This window comes from Microchirus variegatus (assembly GCF_963457635.1).
Source record: "Microchirus variegatus genome assembly, chromosome: 10".
NCBI classification, from domain to species: Eukaryota; Metazoa; Chordata; class Actinopteri; order Pleuronectiformes; family Soleidae; genus Microchirus; species Microchirus variegatus.
In genome coordinates, this window is record NC_139811.1 from 15,140,447 (window position 1) to 15,161,989 (window position 21,543).

General features: G+C 41.0%; 1 protein-coding gene across 1 annotated transcript in view; it reads right to left on the bottom strand.

Annotated features, from left to right (window-relative positions):
- Positions 1–733: 733 nt before the first annotated feature.
- Positions 734–21,543, bottom strand: part of prkar1b (protein kinase, cAMP-dependent, regulatory, type I, beta) — a gene marked incomplete at its 3' end in the record, with an annotated part of 57,370 nt that continues 36,560 nt past the window's right edge. Inside the window, exons 6-10 of the mRNA XM_083895951.1 lie at positions 19,183–19,341; positions 13,189–13,249; positions 10,524–10,645; positions 1,220–1,301; positions 734–906 (exon numbers count right to left, since the gene is read on the bottom strand). Coding sequence (XP_083752077.1) covers positions 734–906; positions 1,220–1,301; positions 10,524–10,645; positions 13,189–13,249; positions 19,183–19,341 — 597 coding nt within the window. The remainder of the gene's footprint in view (positions 907–1,219; positions 1,302–10,523; positions 10,646–13,188; positions 13,250–19,182; positions 19,342–21,543) is intronic.

The window sequence follows — 21,543 nt, forward strand, 5'->3', positions numbered from 1 at the left end:
ACACCACAGCCTTGCCAACTGGTAACAGCAGTAAAAGCACATTAATGATGGACTAAAAATGAATGTTTTCTTCACACCTCTACATCTACATTTCAGTGTGCAGTGCTGGTCTCATCTGACCCAGAAATAGCAGCACACACATACATACACATACATACACATACACACACACACACACACACACACACACACACACACACACACACACACACACACACACACACACACACACTCAGAAGTGATAAAAAGGCAAACCACAGCGTGCAAAGAAATGGAGACTCACTTCCTCCTGCTGTACGTAAACATGACTTCTACTTCCTTCTTATTTCCTGAATTCAGCCGTGTCCTTCATAAATTCACAAAAGTGCAAGCGCCGGTCTTTGTCGGTCTAGAAGCATGCATCACATACAGTCCACACACACTGTGCGACTCGTGTACAAAACAAAACAAAACAAAAAAAAAGCGAAGGTTTGGTTTTCACACTCCTGCATGTTGTTGATGACATAAAGCTATGTGACAGCACAGGTCAAGTCAAAGTGCACAAGGTAAAATGGAAAAAAAACAATAAATGCGCAAAAAAAAAAAAGAGGCAAGAAATGTGCGCCCTGTTTCTGTCGATGAAAAACCCCCACGTCCTTGAACCCGCATCCTTATCCCTTCCCACCCACTGATCAAAACTGCGGTGCTAATGTTGCCCACCCCTGCTGGTGGGGCCCAGAGGGGCCCGGGGCTGTCACACCGTCAGAGAGATGAAGCTGTTGTATCTCTGGATGTTCCTCTTCAGGATCTCTGAGCACGGGCCCAACACACGTTCGAAGCGGGGCCTATCCAGCTTCACACATTTGAGGGGGCCGCGGGCGACTACGGTGGCTGCCCTGGGACGGTTCAAGAGCAGGGCAATTTCACCTGGAGCAAGAAGAGGGGGGAGAACACAATCAGCTGGGGTGACATTAAATATCTTCCACATCTACGTAGATTTGAACACCTATAAAAATACATGTCCTTTTTTTTCTTTCAGCTGTGACACTGACTAAATTAATAGTTTAATAGAATAAACTTTTGTTTTGTTGCTGCCAGAGTCATAATATTTAGAATGACATCCACATTCAGTATCAAAATGATTAAAGTTGTCTCAGTGAGTATGAAAAACAAATGAAAAATAATATATTCATCATATTAATGGATTGACAAATGGCTTCATTAGCTCGGCGTCACTCACCGAAGTAGTCTGAGGGTCCGAGGCGTCCGACCTCCACATACTCCTCGTTGTCAGACCTGCGCTGCAGAACTGAGGCTATTCCCTGAAGATAGAGGAGATCGAGAGGAAAGAAAAAGGTGTCAGAGACAAGAGGAAGAACAAAATGATGAGATGGGAAACATGAAGAAGGTTTAGTTGTTGGTGGAAAAGATGGAGGTACAAAAAAAAAAAAGGAAGGACGGGGGTATTTAACAAGGGATTGGAAATTATCAGGAGGATTAAGCTGAGGAGAAATTCCTTTGCCTCACCAGAACACAGGTGCACAGGATTTAGCCCACGTCTGTGGGATAGACACCTGCTCTGTGGGACGCGTTATGTGCAGAAACTCACTCAGATATTCCAACTGGGCTCTTGATACAAAATGGGATCAGTTCTGCTTTCAGAGTGTAACAAATACAAACATCTAAAACCGCTTAGAGGGCAGAACTGATTCCTCAGTGTCTCCATCGTGTAATCCCCGGTATTAATATTCACCCACAAAATGGAAACAACTGTATTGTCCAAGACTGAGGCAGCTATGTGCCAAAGTCACCCCAACACACTCAGCATGGCAACTCATTATAAAAAATAAATAAATAAAGGAACAAACAGATGGACACAGAGTGAAAAGCACCCTTTGTAAAAATTCACAAAAACAAACACACACACACAGTGGGAAACTCAACAGCTGATGTCTGCTGGATCCTATGACCGACCGTGCCACGGCTGTTAGCATTACCCTCTGATTATTTAGTGATTTAGTGTGTGTGTGTGTGTGTGTGTGTGTGTGTGTGTGTGTGTGTGTGTGTGTGTGTGTGTGTGTGTGTGTGTGTGCATCATGACTCATGTAAAAAGTATACGGGAGGAAATTTGATTTCCGTTAACCCTGCCCAACAGATCATGTTCATGTTGCAGCTGTTGCGAAAAAACCCTGTGCATGTGTGAATTAATATTTATCGTTATCTTTAGCCACCACCAGAGTTGTGCCCTACAGTACGTCTCTATACCAACGCGCAGTGTCGATGTCTAGACATTCACACATTCTCAAGTTCAGCTGTACTTGGTAGCAGGTAGAAAACCCCGTGGGAGAACTTCAGAGTTTGTCTTTGAAACCATCTCCTCAAACAGATTCCCAGTGCTTTCTCTCAGCATCTCTAATTCTGCCCCCTTCACACTCTCTGCTCCTTTTGCTCACCAGGCTAATGGTGCTAAATATGAATATAATGAGACTTAATGAGAAACCCCACGACTGCCAGCAAATTTCCGCAGACGTGCAAAGCTTCAGAGACTTTATATCGTTGTGAGGGCTTCGTGTCGCACGAAATGAACTGTGGAGACGCAAGAGGTAGTGTTCAAGACAATGGAGGTTACTCTGTGAGGCCAAACTGTGCATAACAGGCAGTTCTAATGGGGAGTTTTTGAAAAATGTGAATCATGCAAAGTGACAGAACACGAAGTTTGCTCATTTTTTAAAATCTTTTTTACTCTAGTTCTAAAGAATCAACGATATGGTCCTCCAACAGACCTGTTTAGGAATTGTATATAGTGTTTTGAGTGTCACTAACCCTGTGTCACTAGTTTGTTCAGAATCAGCTGTTAATCACGGATGATGGATCGTCGTTTACATTAAAACTCTTCTCTATGGGACGGCACAGAAAAGTTTTGTTTCTCTGCGGTGAGGTCGAAGGTGATTGGACAAATGTGGCAAGAGTGTCACTTCCACAGAAGCTCAGCTTCTCTCAATGGAGAAGTGAGCGGGCACAGACACTGGGATCCTGTGTGGATTTATGTGTGGGGAATTCTGTAGACAAATAGTCATTGTGTGTTATTTGCTCGATGATATAGCCCATTTTTCATTTGCACATATGCACTGTAAATAAAAACACTATTACAGCATTGGAGTTCAACATAATTATCATGTTTCTTGGTTGTGTTCTGCAATGAGATTCCCCCGTTTCAAAGACCAGCGAGACCGCCGCTGAGATACATAAACGAGTAAAATTTATGAAGTAATAGAGGATGTGATTTATTCGAATTACTTGGGAGTGCAGCGCAGATATTTGATTGTATTCTGGCAACATCTTGGGCCAACGGCACAGTGAGAATTACTTTCTCTGAGAATGTGTATTTGTGTGAGGTTATAACTCGATTTGACAAGCTCGAGGGGGTGATAGGGATGGCAGCCAAAATCCCAGTCAGATGAAGTCTGCTGAATGTATTTTTATAATTATGCCTACTGATTAAAGACCTGCCAGTTCCAGGAGGTGAACCGATCACCGGAGACAGTTATCTTAACTGCACTAAGCATGTGACTACAGACCACAGGCAGGTAACTTCCTGTGTCGCCTTCACTGAAACTCAGTGTTGCCCCAGACCTCCGTTTAACTCACTGTGAGCATGTAGTGGCAAACAGCAGAGAAAAGGCTGTGGTGTTACACAGTTTGCTTTTGTGGTTGACTAGAATGCTGCTACGCTGACCAATTCAACTTGTCATGATGTGCTCAGTCAAAGGCATTTAAGGCACAATATGAACACATCATGAAGAACAAGACACAGTCTTAAATGACCCAGAGGAAGACTGAAGTTAACCTTTGACAGATTTAATCAGATACAGGAGAAACAGATTAATGCTGACGAGCGCTAAAAGATTGGAGAGAAATATCTAACTGTGATTTCGTCTCACAGGTATTGCAATTGCCCCTATTTCGCAGACCCCTATTTAAGACTTAACAATTGAAATCGTTCACCAAAAAAAAAAAAAAAAAAAAAAGTCTCTCTGTATAAAACAGAGACATGAATGGAATACACCGAGAAGGACGGTGCCTTGAAGATCCTGTGTTTACAACCAGCCGATTCCTTTCCTTTCCATTCATGTCCAAACAAAGTGAGACAGCGCAGCACCAATCTCGTACAGTAGTTCATTCGCGAACAGGCCTCATCCAGTGTGGTCCAGATAACCATCTCAACACTATACCACCACCACGGGCGGCTCCACAGATATTTCTTTCTATAAACATCGCAGATGCTGCTCACCACGCTGCCTGTCACAGGGTGCAAAGGTTACAAAGTAGGACAGGCACAGAGAGAGGGAATCACACAAAGTATGTGTGAATATATGAAAAAGAAATCATCACTGCTAAGTGGTATTTCTGGTCACATAAGGACAAACTTTTCTGCTATCTTCTTGCTAGGGTCCATACAACATGCATTTGGTCATGTGGACCATATGTGGAGGACTGTGCACACTGTCTGCATATGCTCCCTGTAGCACAATACTTAGTAGTCCAGTAGCTGGTGAACTCCACGACAAAAATCTCCACTACTGGAATGTTGAATGTACCGTTCAAAAGTTTGGGGTCACTAGGAAATGTCCTTATTTTTGAAGGAAAAGCACTTCAACTTTCACGTTTCAATGAATTTAATATTAAATGACACTCTATACATTGTTAATGTGGTAAACGACTATTCTAGCTGCAAACGTCTGTTTTTTAATAGAATATGTACATAGGTGTATAAAGGCCCATTTCCAGCAACCATCTCTCCAGTGTTCTAATGGTACATTGTGTTTGCTAATCGCTTTAGAAGGCTATTGGATGATTAGAAAACCCTTGTGCAATTATGTTAGCACAGCTGAAAACAGCACAGTTATTATTTTGAATAAAAAAATCATTATTTCTAATCTTGTCAATGTCTTGACTACATTTTCTATTCATTTTGCAACTCTTTTGATGAATAAAAGTGTGAGTTTTAGCAGAAAACGCAAAAAAAATTGTATAGATGACCCCACAATTTTTGAACGGTAGTGTATGTGCATGTGGAAAATGCGAAACGTCTAATCCTAGGATGTGGAATTGGTAAGTATGACCTGACCTGACGTCGCTGCACGGTCACACCCACTTAAACACATAAAGTAGAGCAATAAACTCATGCTGTGGTGCAAAAGCAGCAAAAACGCATTGATTGAAGTCGGAGAGCTGCAGCCAGAGATGGAGGAAAGGTGATATGATGTTCACGAGACTGTCAGCAATGTCTGCACCTTCTCATTCAAACTGGAACGGAATATAAACACATGTAAACAGACAGATCAGAGCAGCGTTTCTCACAAGACCTGCTCTTTTCATACATGAAACAGCCTTTAACCCTAATCTTGCATTCAGACCAACAAAAATGACTTCATTCATTAACTGCATTGATCTTCAGCTTTTTAAAACTGTTAAGCTCCATTAGCTTAATTGCATAGGGTTACAGTAACAGGCAACATGTGACCCAACAGAGGATTTATTTTCTGTGAGACCCACGGGGGACACTTCAGATCCCCTCAGTGTGATTACATTTGTGTGGGGTCAAAGGACAGATATGAGACTACATGAGAGCAAATGCATTAGCAGGAGGTTTATCAACCCTCACCTTATTTAATTACATGTTCATTACGTAGTAACTCAAGTCTTAAAAATGATTGATAGGGCAAAATAAAAAAAAAAAGACTTGCACTGCAATGTTGACTTTAACACATGTAATTCAGCAAATTCAGTTTTTAGAAGATGAAAAAAAAAAATCAAAGATCACTTGGTTGCAAAATTAGAAGCTTTGTAACCCGAATTACCTGACAGGACGCACAGCTGCACTGTTCCGCTTCGAAATGTTATGAAGTTAATTGGGATGCAGAAAGCATTTATTATCTCAGTAAATGTGCTCGCTGTTTAGTATAAATGAAAGGCACGTGATGGTTTTTAAGACTAAAAGACACTTTGGTCTTGACTAGAGACTTAATTAAAGGCCAACGTGAGCTACTTGCCACCAGTCAAACATGATGACTTCTCATCAGTGTTATTGTTAAATAGATTTTTTTATTTTTTCTTGTCTGATTCTTTTTGTTTTGCTTTGCATCTGTGCAGCACATCCTTCACACCACTTTCTTTTCACCAGTTCACGCTCACTAATGTCTTTTGAGTTAATTTTCTCCCTCACCATTTCAGGGCACCCTTGGTTGTAGGGTCTTGAAAAAGACACATAATGTTGTGTGAATTGAAGAATAATGTCCTATAAAAGGGAGGAGTTGGAGTGAGGGATGGTGAGGCAGAGTCTTCACGGCCTCAAGAGTTCTGTAAAGGCTTGTTTGTACAATGTAAGGAAAATATGTAAGCATGCCACTTTTCATTAGGGACCCATTCCTTCTACCAGGAATCCTTTCCTGGTAGAAGGAATGGGTCACTATCTATACCTCGCTTTTGTAAACCCTCCACATCAAAAGCATGTAATTGCTTCTCCTGGGGTTTGTCTTTGGCTAATGCTCCAAAACCATAGCAAAAAAAAGGCAAATGAGAGTGAAGAGACACCAAAGAAGAGGGAGATAAAAATCTCTGAATAAAAACAAATCATTACACCTATTTTAGCTTCTATTGACCGGCTCACAATCAACGTTAGAATATATTTTGCTGTATGAGCCAGGCTGTACATTCAGGCCCTCATCTAAAGACTTATTTAACCATGCACACACACACATCCCATGTCTTTCCTTATATAAATCAAAATCAACTTGTGATTTGGTGCAGCTTTTGTGAGCTTCAAGAAACAACTAGAGCCTTTAAATAATTACAAAAACACTACAATTAATATTCTTTGATGCAGAGTGATTGGAGAGTCGTAGCAAACGCAGAGAGGAGAGGGTTAGATGAGGGTTTGCACACAATGTGAAATCAAGGTGCTCTTGATGAAGTAGATGCGTGCAAATCAAGTTCAGTCACAACAAGAGCAGTACAAAGTTCGGATTCAGTGGCTCAGAATTTGTGCAGAATAAATAGGTAGAGGGAAAAAAATATATGTATATACTAATCAAAAGTTAGGTTTTGTATAGGTGACCCCAAACTCTTGAACAGTAGTGTACATACATCATATACAAAAATAAGATAAAAAAGGGTAGTATATTTAAAAAAGACATGTGATAACTATTAGGGGTGGGGGAAAAATCGATTCACATAGGAATCGCAATTCTAATCATCCATGATTCGATTCATAAACTTCAAAAATCTTATTTTTTTCTATTTTGAAAAAACACCAGTTTGTGTTATTTGTGTATAGTTTTTGTAACTTCTGGGAGAAAAAGGCAGCTAGCCTAAGCTTTTATTTATTAAGTTTATTAAGTTTATTTTTAAGTTATTTTTTTTGTACAGTAAGTCATTTTTTATTTGTTTTGAATGAATAAATGTTAACTTTTGTCTTAAGTTTGCCTTTGTGTGACCCTAAGAATCGGAATCGTGAGCTACCCCATGATTCACATTCCTAATAACTATGTATGAAAAAAGCACTCTACTCAGCTGAAGATTGCAAAAACAGATCGTGTTTAAGTAAAGTTAATTTATTAATTTGTTTGCATCTGTGTGTGGTATCAACAGGCTCAACTAAGCCTGTTGTTGCAATAACAGTTTACACAAAAAAAAAGCTTCTCCTAGGATTCTGGGAAATGGTTGGGCAGGGCACTTGTCATGTGACCCAGACACAGCTGTTCTGATTCCACTCCCACCATGTTGATTACAGGCCACGCCCACGTTTGGTCACACCTGTGTCAGTATTTAAGCTCAGCTCACCACGCTCTCACTGCAAGATCACCTTGTCACAAGTGTTCTAGCGTGTGTTCGACCCTGTTTTAAGTCAGTTATTTTTTGTGTCACCTCTGCCTTACCTGATTGTGTGCCTGTCGTTTTTACCGAGTAGTCTTTATGGGTTGTTTCTTTTACTGATTGTTTCATTCAACCATGTTTTAAAAAAAAGCACCTCTCTCCAGATTTACATGTGGTCCATTTTTTAAAAAAAAATCAGCCTCCATCTTGCTGCATGTCCCTCCCTGATCTCTTTGACTCATCCCTGTCTTTCTGACTCCCTCTCGCTCTCCCTCTCCAGGGAGGCTGGGTCTCCTGACCCCGTGTGAAAGTCAGCAATGCGCATTCCACCACAGTCCACCCTGCTCTGGGAAAATCAGTCCCTGCTACATGAGAGACGGAGTGAGAGAGCGAGGAGTGACAGAGTGACAGAGGGAGCTTAGGGGAAAATGATAGAGAAGGCAAGGAGGCACATAATGCTGCTGGGTGTTGCAATTAAAGAAAGACCAAAAGGGAGGGGAAACATGTTATTCTTGATCAGGAAAAGCTTACGAAAGTTCCTCAGTGATGAGGGTTGGTGCACGCTGCTAACTTACTAACAAAATTATGATGCTCAAAATCTCTGGAGTAACATTCATGAAGAGGGAGATGGTAAACTGGAATGTGCTGGCTGCCTTTGACTTTTTCCTCCTCTGTCTCTCCATCCAATAATCCAATGAAGATTCCCCTGCATATTTTGTCTTTCTCCTCACAGGGATGTCAAATGTCTCAGACTTGATGAGTCATGCATTGCGAGCTGCTAAATTTGCATCCTTAACCCCAAATGGATTCTTTTATTTATTTTTGCACATACAGCTTTTAAGGGATTTCTGCAGTTTCCGTAGGCTTCAATTGGAAGCTCAAACTTGACCAACACTGGTCTGATAATAAGAGGTGTATACTTAGAGAATACTTTATAGTGTAGAAATATTTGGACAAGGACACATTTTTTTGTTTGTTTGGCTTTAAAGTTGAGCATTCTGGGTTTAAAATAAAACTGTGGTCAGTGAGGAATTAGGAAACAACCTCCAGTTTTCTATGAGGCAGCAGGGCTTTGTGCCTGTGCAGGACATTATTAACACCAGTCCTGAGTGATATAATAAGTGTGAAGCACAACTGTTGATACCTGGCATTAAAGTGTATCCAGGTGTCTCCTGTGACACGTCTCTTGGTATAGTTGTAATCAGTCTGACTGTACAAATGTGTCTGTGGTCATTTTTTTATATGCAAGTCTGTTAATAGAAAGAGAGAGGGAGGAGCTGTGGGAATCAACGCCTTACACTGTTGTTACATGATATAAGATTTTAAGATTTTAAAGCTCCCATAGAGTGGTCCTATCGCACATATGAGCTATGGAGGTCTACATACACACATTAAATTAATCTCCAAACCATCTTTCTGTGACCAGATCTGACGCCACGTTCAGGACATGCACTTAGATCTGTCCCAGCGTTGTAGGGATCACTGAAGATGGATGTTAATACCAGGTCTGAACAGGGCCCCAGTGACAAACACAGAGGCATGGCAGCTGACACGAGTGCTCTCAAGTGCCGATTGTCCAAAGCATGTTGAAAGCAGATGTGGCAAGTGAAATAATGGCAAAATTGTATCTTATTTGTTCCCAGGATTTATTGGAAATAAAAAAAGAGGTGCTACACTGCTCAGAAAACATGAATGTGAACGGTTTAGACGTTTAGGCTTATGGGCAGCAATATATTTGAAGGGGGACATCGGAGGAGAGTGGGGAGACGGATGACAGAGATGGAGGCCACGAAACAGGAATTTCACTGAGCAGCCTTAATAAAGCCCTCCCCTTTTTGAGATGCACATAATCACAGCACTGCTCATGATGGACACAGATTGCGATGGACAAATATAGTTAGGGTGACAGCATGATAAAGACAGACAGGCATTAATGTGAGAATAAGTGGGTAAAGTGGGAGGCAACGACAACATGACAGATGATTGCATCCCCACCCACCAGAACCCTCACGACTTATGAAGTTAATCAAACGTGTAGTAGGATGACAGGCGGGTGCTTCAAGAACCTGCAACAGGGGCCCCTGTTCCAGAACGCCTGCCGTGTCAGGGCAGTATTTGTGGTTGATGGCCGTGACAGAACACGGACAGAGTAGTCTGTCTGCTGGTGGCAATATTCTAGGATCAGTTCACATCTCAGCAGTAAAAAGCCCCCATCAAGGTTTCTACGTGATGACATGTACATCAGCTCTAGGACTTACCCGCTGATACATACATGGTCTCGTTCCTCACAACATCTCTGGCTTATGAGTTTTGTTGTACGTTTTTCTTGTCCGCAGGTAACCACACACACGATTGGTTATGCCTGTGCAGTGCACTCAGTTGGTTCCTGGATTCTCCCTGTGATCACTGATATTTATGTTGCTGGAAAAGCTGACTATAATTAATCTAGATACAGTTTGTGGTGGGATGTTCAGAATGTTGGGAGTACCCTTTAGCACTCGGTAATGTCTCATTTTAGTTCAGCAGTCTAAGCTTTTGTTTGATTACCTTGAGTTCATTTGACAGCAGTCACTTTATCTGTCCTCCCCAACATTTCAAAAACACTTTGGATTGCCATATCTTTAAAGAGAGACATAACACTCACACACACACACAGAAACTGACATTACCTCTGTGATAATGAAGAAGTCATCACCAGGTTCTCCCTGCACCACTATCTTCTCTCCATCGTCGGACTGAACAGGTTCCAGAGCATCAGCTACAGTCAAACGTTCCCACTTATCCAAGGACTCTGTGAAAGGACATCTCATATAGATCAGTAAAAAAAAAAAGATTAAATAAGTTTGTAAAAATAACATTATTTATACAGTGCGAATGGAGACTTACAAACATGTATCTGTTCATGTCTCATGGTCCAGTAAGAAGGACTGAATTATGAGTTCAACCTTTGACCTCTTGCTAATCCAGTCTTTCATCAAGCACCATTAAATCTCAGATCCTCTGCCTCCACAGTCCCATCATGGGGCATTGAAATGCTAAAGCACCTCAAAATAAACCTCTAAATCTGTAAGACTGAGGGTGTGGTGATGGAAAGCTGTCCTCTCCAGGATTAATTCCAGTCTGACCAAACCATGACACTAAGTTCAAAAGTTTCTGGTATAGACTAGTGCATTTGGAAGGGAAACTTATTTCAGTCTGATGTTAATATTTTTTTATTTCACCTCTTTTTATGAAAATTGTGTTACATGGTTGACAAGAATAACACATTTGTAATTAAAAAACGTAGATGGTTACTTAATGGATTTAAAGACAGGTGACAGTAAAATCTCAGAAGAGATTTATTTCCGTGACTGGTGCATTTATCATCATATTTGAACATTTGTGACTGGGTCTTGCAAAAACCTGATGAAAACTTTTTTTTCAGTTCGTGTTGATCCTGAGAGCCAGCGGCGACAGCTGTCTTTCCGACTGTCCAACCACACGTCGAGTCACGTGGTTAGCCCAGGGTATTTCTAGAAGCTGTTGGTATTCACGCAGAATCCCAAAAACACAGATGGTCACACATCTTCACTGGGAAAATGTTCCAAAGAGTTTAGAGAAACTAAGATGAAGTGTTTTTTTTATTTTTTTTTTTTCATAGTCACGGGAACCAATAGTAACTAAATATCTCCGCACAGAGGATTTACCAAATGAGCTCATCCTTCATGCAATCGGATTACTTATCTGCAATGAAAACACTCTCCTTCTTTAGCTTTGTCTAGAACAAAGGATTATTCAGTGCCTTGATTTGACTAAGACGTGAGTTAGAGGTGTAAAACTATAGCAGAATCTCTTTGTCTGAGACTATTGTCTCCTGATCTGAGTAACTGATCCCTGTGTGTATGTGTGTAAATGTGGTGTGTGTGTGTAAAATGTGTATGTACTTAGGATTAACTAAGGTGCAGGTCTGGTGGTTTGGAGGTGTCCAGTGTCCCTTCTAGTGGGGCCACGGTGTCTGCCGGGCCCCAGATAGATGTCCCCTGTCTGGCTGCAAGCTAAAGGCAACAGGTTCCATAGAGGTGATCCTTAACAGCCTGGCAGGTAATGTGATACACAAATGTGCTGACTAAAGAAGCTACATTTCATGCTTCGCAGAGCCTGCACCCACTTGGATCACCTTGCTACGCACACACACACACATATATATTACACTCACAATTGGCCATTTAGATGTTGAAACCTCTGTATGTGTGTGTTTGTGCGACAAAGAACGTGTTGTTTTCTTACCCTTCGCTCCACGACATCAAGGGCTTGTACCCAATTTCACGGCTATCTCGAAAATCAAAGACTAACAACAACACTCCCGCCTCCGACCCCTCCTCCAATTCAGAGAAGCAGAGGAACGGAGACAAGGAAAAGCACTCCGAAGTGAGATGCGAGGGCTTGAATACAGGCCTCAACACGGCTGTCCAAAAAGGGGGGTGCAAAAGAAAGGAGGTGAATGAAAAGAGAGTGGACCTTGTAGAGACATTCTCTTAAGACATTCTCTTAAGACCTGAATTGAGTGTATGTGTTTACTCAGCCAGCTAATAACTCTGTACAGGGGGCATGGCCTTGCTCTATACACCACACACACATGATCAAGTGGAAAGGGATGAGATGTCAGTTCCATTTGCAACTCGTTTTGAAAATCTGAATGAATCTCATTCCCCATTTCACCAAACTCAATGGCCTGTGTAGGCCGGTGTTATCCTAATTCCAGTGGGTAAAGAGAGGCTTAGCTTAACTCCCTCTTTTTTTAATTGTCCACACAGCGACATTGCACATTGTGACTGAAGATTAGGACTGCACACGCAGAACATACTCAACTACGGGCGTTGTGTTACAACGCATGCCTGTGTTTATGTGGGCTAATCTACAGTATACAGTATGTTGCACTCACAGACTTAACTGCCCACGCTCGCTGAGTGGGTCTGAAGATTTATGCGCAACTGGGTGCACACGTGTAAATGCAATCATGCTTCAGCATATTTATAAATGCTGAAACAAACAAAAGGGATTTAATTGCAATAGGGCTGCAACTAACAAAAGTAGACTACTTTCTCCATGAAACGTGCAATCGGTTGGTTTGTCAGAAAATGTTGAGAATTGGCGTTTACCAAACCTGGAAATGGACAAACCAACATTATTCAGTTTTAATTATGATTATGACATGATGCATTATTACTAATTGGGGAAAAAAAACTCAAACTAATTAATCAATCATCAAAATAGTTGACAATTCATTCATTCATTAATAATCGATTCACCGAATAATCGTTGCAGCCCTTAACGGCAGACATGATTCAGACTCACCGAGAATGGAGACCTTGCTTAGGAACTCTTCATACATCTTTCTCTTCCTCAGTGTGCTCCCCTGTAAAAGAAACAAAGTTTAACACACGACACGCTCTCTCCATCTACGATCTAGATCTACAATCGAATGATACGATTGTAGATCTAGCGATTTTCTTTTTTCTTTTTTTTTTTAGCGATTTTCTTTTTTCACAAGACGTAGAACCGATTAATTGAAATTTGGTACCATAACATGTAGTTTTAGTTAACTGTTATCATTGACTGAACTTAATGGGTTAGGGTGAGGTTAATTTGAGGAACTCCTAATGAAATTTCCTGTCCTGTTTCCATTACATAATTTTTATGTGTTATCATGCATCCATCTATTTAACAGACACATGTCATAGAAGCATTAATGCCACAACTGGTATTGTTACAAATATTACAAAACACAGAAACCAAGGAGCGACCGCACGACAAAATGTTATATGATTAATAGATCATCGCTCATGCGGTCAAACTTATAGAAAACGTTCAATGCTCATGTGCGACTGTTTGTGTGTGGCCCACCCCACCCACCGAGCAGGGGACTTTCCCCTCTCTGCCTCTGCCATGAACATCAGGTGCTTCCTGACAAGTCTAGACCCAGAGGACCCCTTCTCTGACTGCATTTCTCCTTTCTTTCTTTTTTTTCCTCTCCCCTCCTTCTCTGCATGGAACCACTTGGCAAGAGTGGGAACATAAAGAGCGAAAGAGAGAGTGAGGAGAGACAATCTTGTCCGCCCGCCCTGTGTCTGCCTTTGCATATGGAAATGATATATTGAGGCTTGGGGTGTCTTTGGTGCGTAAGTGCCTAAGACCCGCTGCTGCCTCTAATTTCATATAATTTCACATTTTGTCTTAAAAGGGGAGAAAATGTTCCCAAGTGAGCCAACGTCAAACTCAAAATCGTAAACAACTTGATTAAAGGAATTCTAGCCTGCATTGCCTCCCTCCTGGATAAATGATTTGAGTCTGTGTGTGTGTGTATATTTGTGTGTATGCAGAGGGACAGTGTGTGTGTGTGTGTTTGTGTGTGCAGCCTGTTTTTAGTTGTGCCACTTCTGCTCCGTTTGCTGTCACTGCAGATGAAACTGCATGCATGCTCACCCACACATGTACAGTATACTCTACTTTGAACGCAGTCTCACACGCAAGCACAAACACACTAGACGCATGCACACAGACAGTTCTTCTGATTTTATGTATTTATTTTTCTGTAGAACTCCTCTGACAGCCTTGTCGAGCTTAAAGGCTTATGCCTGGGCCACACTGGACGCGTGTGCAAGAGCGTGAAGGCTGCATCACTTCTGCACTCTGCTGCGTCTTGCCCATTTCTGTCTCTGTCTGCTGCAGAGCTGCTGCACTGTTTTTACATAAAAAATGTATGCAAATTGAAATAAATCCTGTTCCCACTTTTAAATATGTACTCAACTAAATGGCAGGACTCTATAGTATGAACCAAGCATCTGCTGGTCCTGTAAATATTTCATGATAAAAGAAATGAATTCATGGAACCGTATGCTTTAACTTTGAAACTGACTGTGAAAGTGTTGTGTTTATGACAAATTTGTCTCATACAGACAGTAAAACTGTGATTTTATTTTGCAGTTTTCTCTCTGGCAGCGTGGTTGCGTTAATCTGATGCCTACATGAAGACAAAGGGTGAATTCCAATTCCTTGCTTAACCGTCAATCTCAAAAATGCGCGCTCCTGCTAGTGCAAGTGCTGTCCTGATTCTCAGAAAAATAAAGTTGAGGGGCAAGTTTAATGGGCTGTATCGCCCTCAATATTGAGATTTTCCCGAGACCACCCTTGGGAGCAAGGGCTACCCAGAATGCATCACGTGTTTTCACATAACAAATATGGCGTCGAAAACAGCGAAACGAGTACGCTACAAATTAAGTATTTTCTTTGTTAATAGAGATATAAAAATTATGAAAACCATTGTATTATCTTAGTTTAGACCCATATTATGGATTACTTACGTAATTGTTGCGTAACATTTATTTTTATTTTACGATCTTTTGTCAATAGCCGGCCGGTGCGCACACGCAATCGTTTGCTATCATTTACTTTTCAATAAGCCGTGGTGTGTGGTAACTGTCAGCTGAATATGTCCGTGGTTGTGGTATTTGTATGAGTATCATCTTATGACTAACTGACAACCTAATAACTTGACTGACAAACGGATCGTAATAAATAATCATGACGTAAATGTGTTCTTCTTCTTCTTTTTTGGAGTTGACAGACTGGACGCAGCTTTCGCGTTATTCTGCCCCCCACAGTCTGAAGACGTATCTGCATTTAAGGGGTGTCCCATTTCTAAGTGACACCCCTTAATAACCCTCAACACTTGGTTTTGAGGGCCAGTTAAGATTAAGGGTTGAGCTTGAGGGTTAAGATTGGAATTGGCCCTAAGAGTCCGCCATGCAGCCATGCAGCCATGCACGTCTTTGGTGTGGCTCAGGCCTTACTGTGCACACATAACATTATATTACACAGCAGGTCTTGGGATTAACTGTCATGGATAGAAATGGAAATTAATACCGTTTCTAAATTTGTCATTCTAACATTTCACATTATCACATCTTTTTTTTTTCCTGCATCTGCCCCTCTTCTTCCTGACTACTTGGGGGGGCCTATGCCACATATTCCAGGTACAAAACTCCCCTACTCCTGTTGGTCCTAATGTGTTCACTCCTGCTGTGGTTACAGATGAACCAGCCTCTGCGTCTGCTCACTGTCTTTGAGGTAGAATCATCAAAGTGCTAAGATGTGGAGCAAAGCCAGAATAAACCAAACTCACCTTATGCCCCATCTCCCTCACCTTCATCTCATTCCAATGTGAAACACAAACATCACACACACACACACACACACACATATTGCTCCTCATTTCTTGATTTTATTCCTCCTTTTGTCTCATATTCTATTTGTTGACAGTGGTCTGTTAGTGTGTTAATGGATTTGTCTGTCGCTGTGTGTCTTTAACTCAAGATGAAAAAGATGGCACAACAAGGAGGGCATTGTGTGAGAGGAGCTGGCACAATGGAGTTGGTGTCTTTATCACGGGAAATGGTATTACACTGTTTACACAATGAACTTCTGGATTAAAAGGAAAAGAGGAGGTGGGGGTAATGTGGTTTTGACGACTCAGATTTTACATGACAAGATCACAGGTTCACACATAACCCGTGTCAACATGCTTTGTGTTTGAAATGTGTATGGTGGTGTAAGTTTACATCCTAAAGGGAAAGTCAATGTACTTAACTATTATTTTCATTATCAACGCTTGTTCAATTACTGAAGGTATTGATTACTGAGTATTTGATTAAAAATCTTTGTCATTGAGAAGTTGGAACCAGAAAATATTTGTCATTCCTTCTTATTAAGTGACTGGGAATAATTGATCATCAAACCTGTTGCACATACACGGTCATTCAAAAGTTTGAGGTCAGGCTATTGGGTGATTAGAAAACCTGTGAAAACCCTTGTGTAATCGTGTTAGCACAGCTTAAAACAGTTTTGCTGGTTCTGCAAAATTATTATTTTGTATAAAAATCATTATTTCTAATCTTGTCAATGTCTTGACTATATTTTCTATTCATTTTGCAACTCTTTTGATGAATAAAAGTGTGAGTTTTTAACAGAAAACACAAACAAAAATTGTATAGGTGACCCCAAACTTTTGAACGGTAGTGTAAATTACAGTGTAGTGTAATTTTTTAGTGATTAACTATTTGATTAATCTACAAAGGGATTAAAAACTATATATGTGTATATATATATATATACATATATATACATGTATGTATATATATACATATATATAGATGTGTGTATATATATATACATAATCTACAATCTCTTACTCATCACTGTTGCTATGGCCGTGTTGGTTGGAATTCCCGGTCTTCTCCCCTCCTACCTGTTGACTTTTATCAATCAGAGGAGCTCTAGAATCATCTACTTCATTTCCAGGTTATTCTCTTACTGTCAGAACTAACGAGGGTCAGAAATGACTTGGGGAAATAAGGCTTTTATGTGTGCTGCTCCCTTTGTCTGGAATGAACTGCAGAAAGATTTGAAACTCACTTCATGTTTTTAGGAAAAATGCTGGACGACTTGGAGGCAGACACGTCTGTCTGTAGATGCTCTTGCTGATTTATGGAGGTTTTATGATCATGTGAGGTTTAAGGATTATGATTGTGATCCTGAAACTTGCCTATTTGTTTATTTAGTTTTTGTATAGTATGTGCGGCTGATGACTGTTTGACAAACAGTAACCTGTCTTGGCCAGGACACGCTTGTAGCAGCGATTTTTAATTTTTAGTTACAGTCTGACAATTTAGAGATGCTCCCCGAGATAGGGGGAGAGGCAGATGTGCAAACAATGAAAATGATGGGGGCACAGCAGCCCACCTTCCCAAGCTCCTGACTAACTAGCTCCAGGCACAGAATAATTTAACAGGGAAACACACACACACAGTAACAGCGAAAGAGAGAGTGAGAGAATGCTTACTGTGTTGGCCTATGACGCTGCCAGCATACCACATTTTATAAAAACAGCTTTACAAATCATTGACAGCAATAATTAACTACAGGTTCACATAACTGAATTCTGTTTCACCACGTCTCCTCTACTGCTGGAAGAAACGAAGGAATGAAGGCTAAGAGAGATAGAGAAAGAAGGGTGGAGGCCGGGGGTCGTGGGGTCCTCTCAAAAGAAGGGTTACCGGGGCAGACTGTGCCCTCAGTTAAACTATGTGCTTAAGAGGTGACATGAGTGCTGGGCAGGCCAGTGCCAACTTACACTGAGCTGAACGATTTTACACAGACATGCTTTCTCTCACAGGCATTTGGAAGGTTAATTGGAGGCTATCTTAATTTATTTGGAATATGGTGCTAGGAACATTCGAGGTGGAATTTAGTTGGGCAGAAGTAACTGTGCATGTGTGTGTGTGCATTTTTATTTTAACCTCTCCAAGGCCTTTTCTGGTATAAACACTGACCTTGTCAGGACCAGACTACCAAAGCTTAGTCCTAATGATACTGAAAGTCATTTCTGAATCTCTTGACTAAGGTGTGAATTGCGGTAAGGTTAGGGTTAGATGTTACCTGGTTATGGTTAAGGTTAGGGATAAGACTTTGTCTGTGCAAATGAATGGAAGTCAATGCAGTGTCCTAACAAGAATAGCTCCACAAACCTGTGTGTATATGTGTGTGTGTGTGTGTGTGTTTGAGAAAGCTGGGTATGACAACTCGGGGCAGAGCACCTTGTGTTTCCAGTTTAAACATTTAGACATTCCTGCTAGATAGGCTCCTAGAGCGGGACATGTATGCCGAGGCATTAGAGTTGACCCTCTGTGTCTCCACTGCAGCCCTCACCCTCTCCCCTCCTCTTCTACTTTTCTGGCCCTGTTTATTTAGAATCAAACCTCGAGGAGGATGTGACTAACTGAGAATGTGGCATGTGTCTGTTTTGGGCATTAAAAAAAAAATTGTGTAAACTATTCTATTTAAAGAGGAGGATGAGGAGGAGGAGGAGGAGTGGCCGAGAAAATATTGTAGGTGAAGGACCATGAATGGTGAGCGTGTAGAGAGTCGGCACAGTTCTTTCTGTAGCTTGTTGTTGTGTGGCAGCTCTTGGTGAGTGTTGTTAAAATCTTGTGATTCAAATTCTAACCTGCAAAATTAAGAGTTTCATAGTTTCTGCTGAATAAGAGTCAAATTTGGAGCAGTTTCTCTGGCTGGTACAAGGCTTCTGCAGTGTTTGTGTGTGCAGGTACACAAAGAGGTTAGTGTGGTGTAGCCTTGGGACAATTAATTATGCACTACATTTACGTCTCAACATCTGAGTTAATTAACAGCTACCCAAGCAGTTGTTTTCGTTTTATCGTTAGTGTGATATTAACAACCTAGGCCTCTCTTGTTCCTTGGAAGTGGAAATTGTCAGAGTGTTGAAGTTCATACCATGAGGATGCGCCGGTAGCTGTCTCGGTCGATACCCCACAGTTTAAGATCAGTCTTGGCCTTGACAGTGGCAGCTCTGGGAGTTCCATAGATCAGGGCCAGCTCTCCAAAACTACCCCCTTCTCCAATACTGGTCACCCACTCGCCATTCACATACACCTGCAGACAGAGTGACAAACAAATTGATGAATAGGGTTCTGGAGAATGTCAATTATCAATTTTTTTCTTGGTTCCTTGGTATGCTCACTGGGCTTGAATATGAGATCCCCACGAAGCCTTAAGATGAGACCTTCTAAAAAAGTATCTCTACCTCCACCGTGTCTTTTTAGAGTCTTTGCTTTGATTTAGAAGTGATAGAGGCCAAAAAAGCTGTGGTAGGTTTTGTGGGTCCTACCTTCACATCTAAAACAAACACATCCACTATCATGTGCAGCTCTATTTAGGGCAATCAGTATAGCTTAACAGACAATAAAACCTCACTGGGACTCATTCAGGCTGTCTCTGGGGCTGTTACGGTTTCACCTGTTGACACATTTCCCAATATCTTATTGACTTAATAAAGAGCCTTTATCCCTCCTGTGGCTGTTGAGGATTGTCAGAATTGTGGCAATGCCATTATTCGAGGCTCAGTGTATCACAGGGGAATCGTCCTTCACTATAAACTGGGATGGCCTCAGAGGTGCAAAGTGCTGGTTACAGTTACATCACGCCCAGAAGAACAATTATATGAATGTTACTAAAGCATTACATCATTACATACAGGTCATATAACATGCTCTTTTGCAGTTTCCTGAGCTAATGCTTAAACAAAGAGTATGTAATTTCAGCTGTTAGCGGTCTCTAAATCAAAACAATAACAAAAGACCTAGAACAACGTGACGCGGACATCAACGAGGAGTCTTGTTCCACCAGTGACAAATAAACACAATAAAATGAAAAAGCTAAAGACAACACACTGGCTAACTAGTAGAACCAAGACCACCACGTTGAATAAAACTTTTTCTCTGGATTTAGATGTTTTGGCTGATATAAGTACAATGAACAAAATATACAAGTGTTTTTTTTGGATACTTAAAGGTGCATTATGTAATAAATCTAAAGCAACTGGCCATAAAATCCTCCTAATATGTCACAGAGACTCAGGAATGATGTTCATATAACAAACTGAACTCACCAACAACAACAGTACAGCCAAAATATGTGCATCAAAAAAAATCTTTTGCAGACTGCAAATCATGTTTATGTTTTGAAATCATGTTTTGGCATGTAGCGCCACCTACCGCCATCTACCAATCATTGCAGTCAGTAGAGTCTCAGCTGCCGAGCAACCACGGGTTGCCAGTTATGTCAGAAAACGAAACCTAAAAGACCTTGGTATTTTGAATTTGAATGTTGTAACCGTTTTTTGGCCACATTCTTACATATGGCACCTTTAAATGCAGAAATGTTTAATATTATATATTGATGTATTCACTAAAGCCTTTAATTCTGTACATGTGATCTTGTTTGGTTTCTCTCTCACACAAACACAACTATTAAAAAGATTTTAAATTAAAAAAATGGAAACTTGTACTGTAATATGTCAGCAGTTTAGAGAAGGTAAAATGGAGTTCGCGGTGACAAAGTATGAAGCACACTTAGTCTTGAACAATGTCTTCTGTCCCACAGCTGTCACAGATATTCGTATTTAACTACAGCAGACTGTGTGTGTCTGGTGCTAATTAAGAGGCACTAAATCTCAAATCATGGTGTATGAGCAGGCAATGTTTCTGTTTGTAGTCACATAAAGTGTGGTTTCTGTCTTGAAGCAATTTAAGGTTTATTTTATACTGAAACGCCACCAGTTCACAAGATAATAAGAAAACAACAATTAATTGTTTTCATGGAGGTCAAAGAACATGATAACCTCGACACTAACTTAACGTGTATTATTATATAGATATATTCATCTGTGGTGCTAGATATGTGATATTTAGTGGAGAAATAACCTTTTGTTGAGATCATTTTGGATTGAGGGTCTAATTTCTCTTCTTATAAGCCCATACATAAAGTCTGTGACATGAATGCATTTGTGTGCAGACACGGAGGAATGATAAAACCGGTGTCAGCTTCCAGAGGTTTCGTGGGATGCCAGCAGATTCACACCCCAATTTAATTAAAGACATCTCCACACTTTAGTAACATCAGTTGGAGGCAGCAGCTGTCTGTGCAGACAGATGGGTGGATGGTGGAGTAGAGGAGGATGTGGTATGGGTCACAGTGAGGCAGAGGACAGGGGTCTTCACCCCCAGCATGGACGCTGATTGACATGGTCCTGCTTGTGAGAGCAGATGACGATAACAGGCCAAAGTCTTAGGTGAG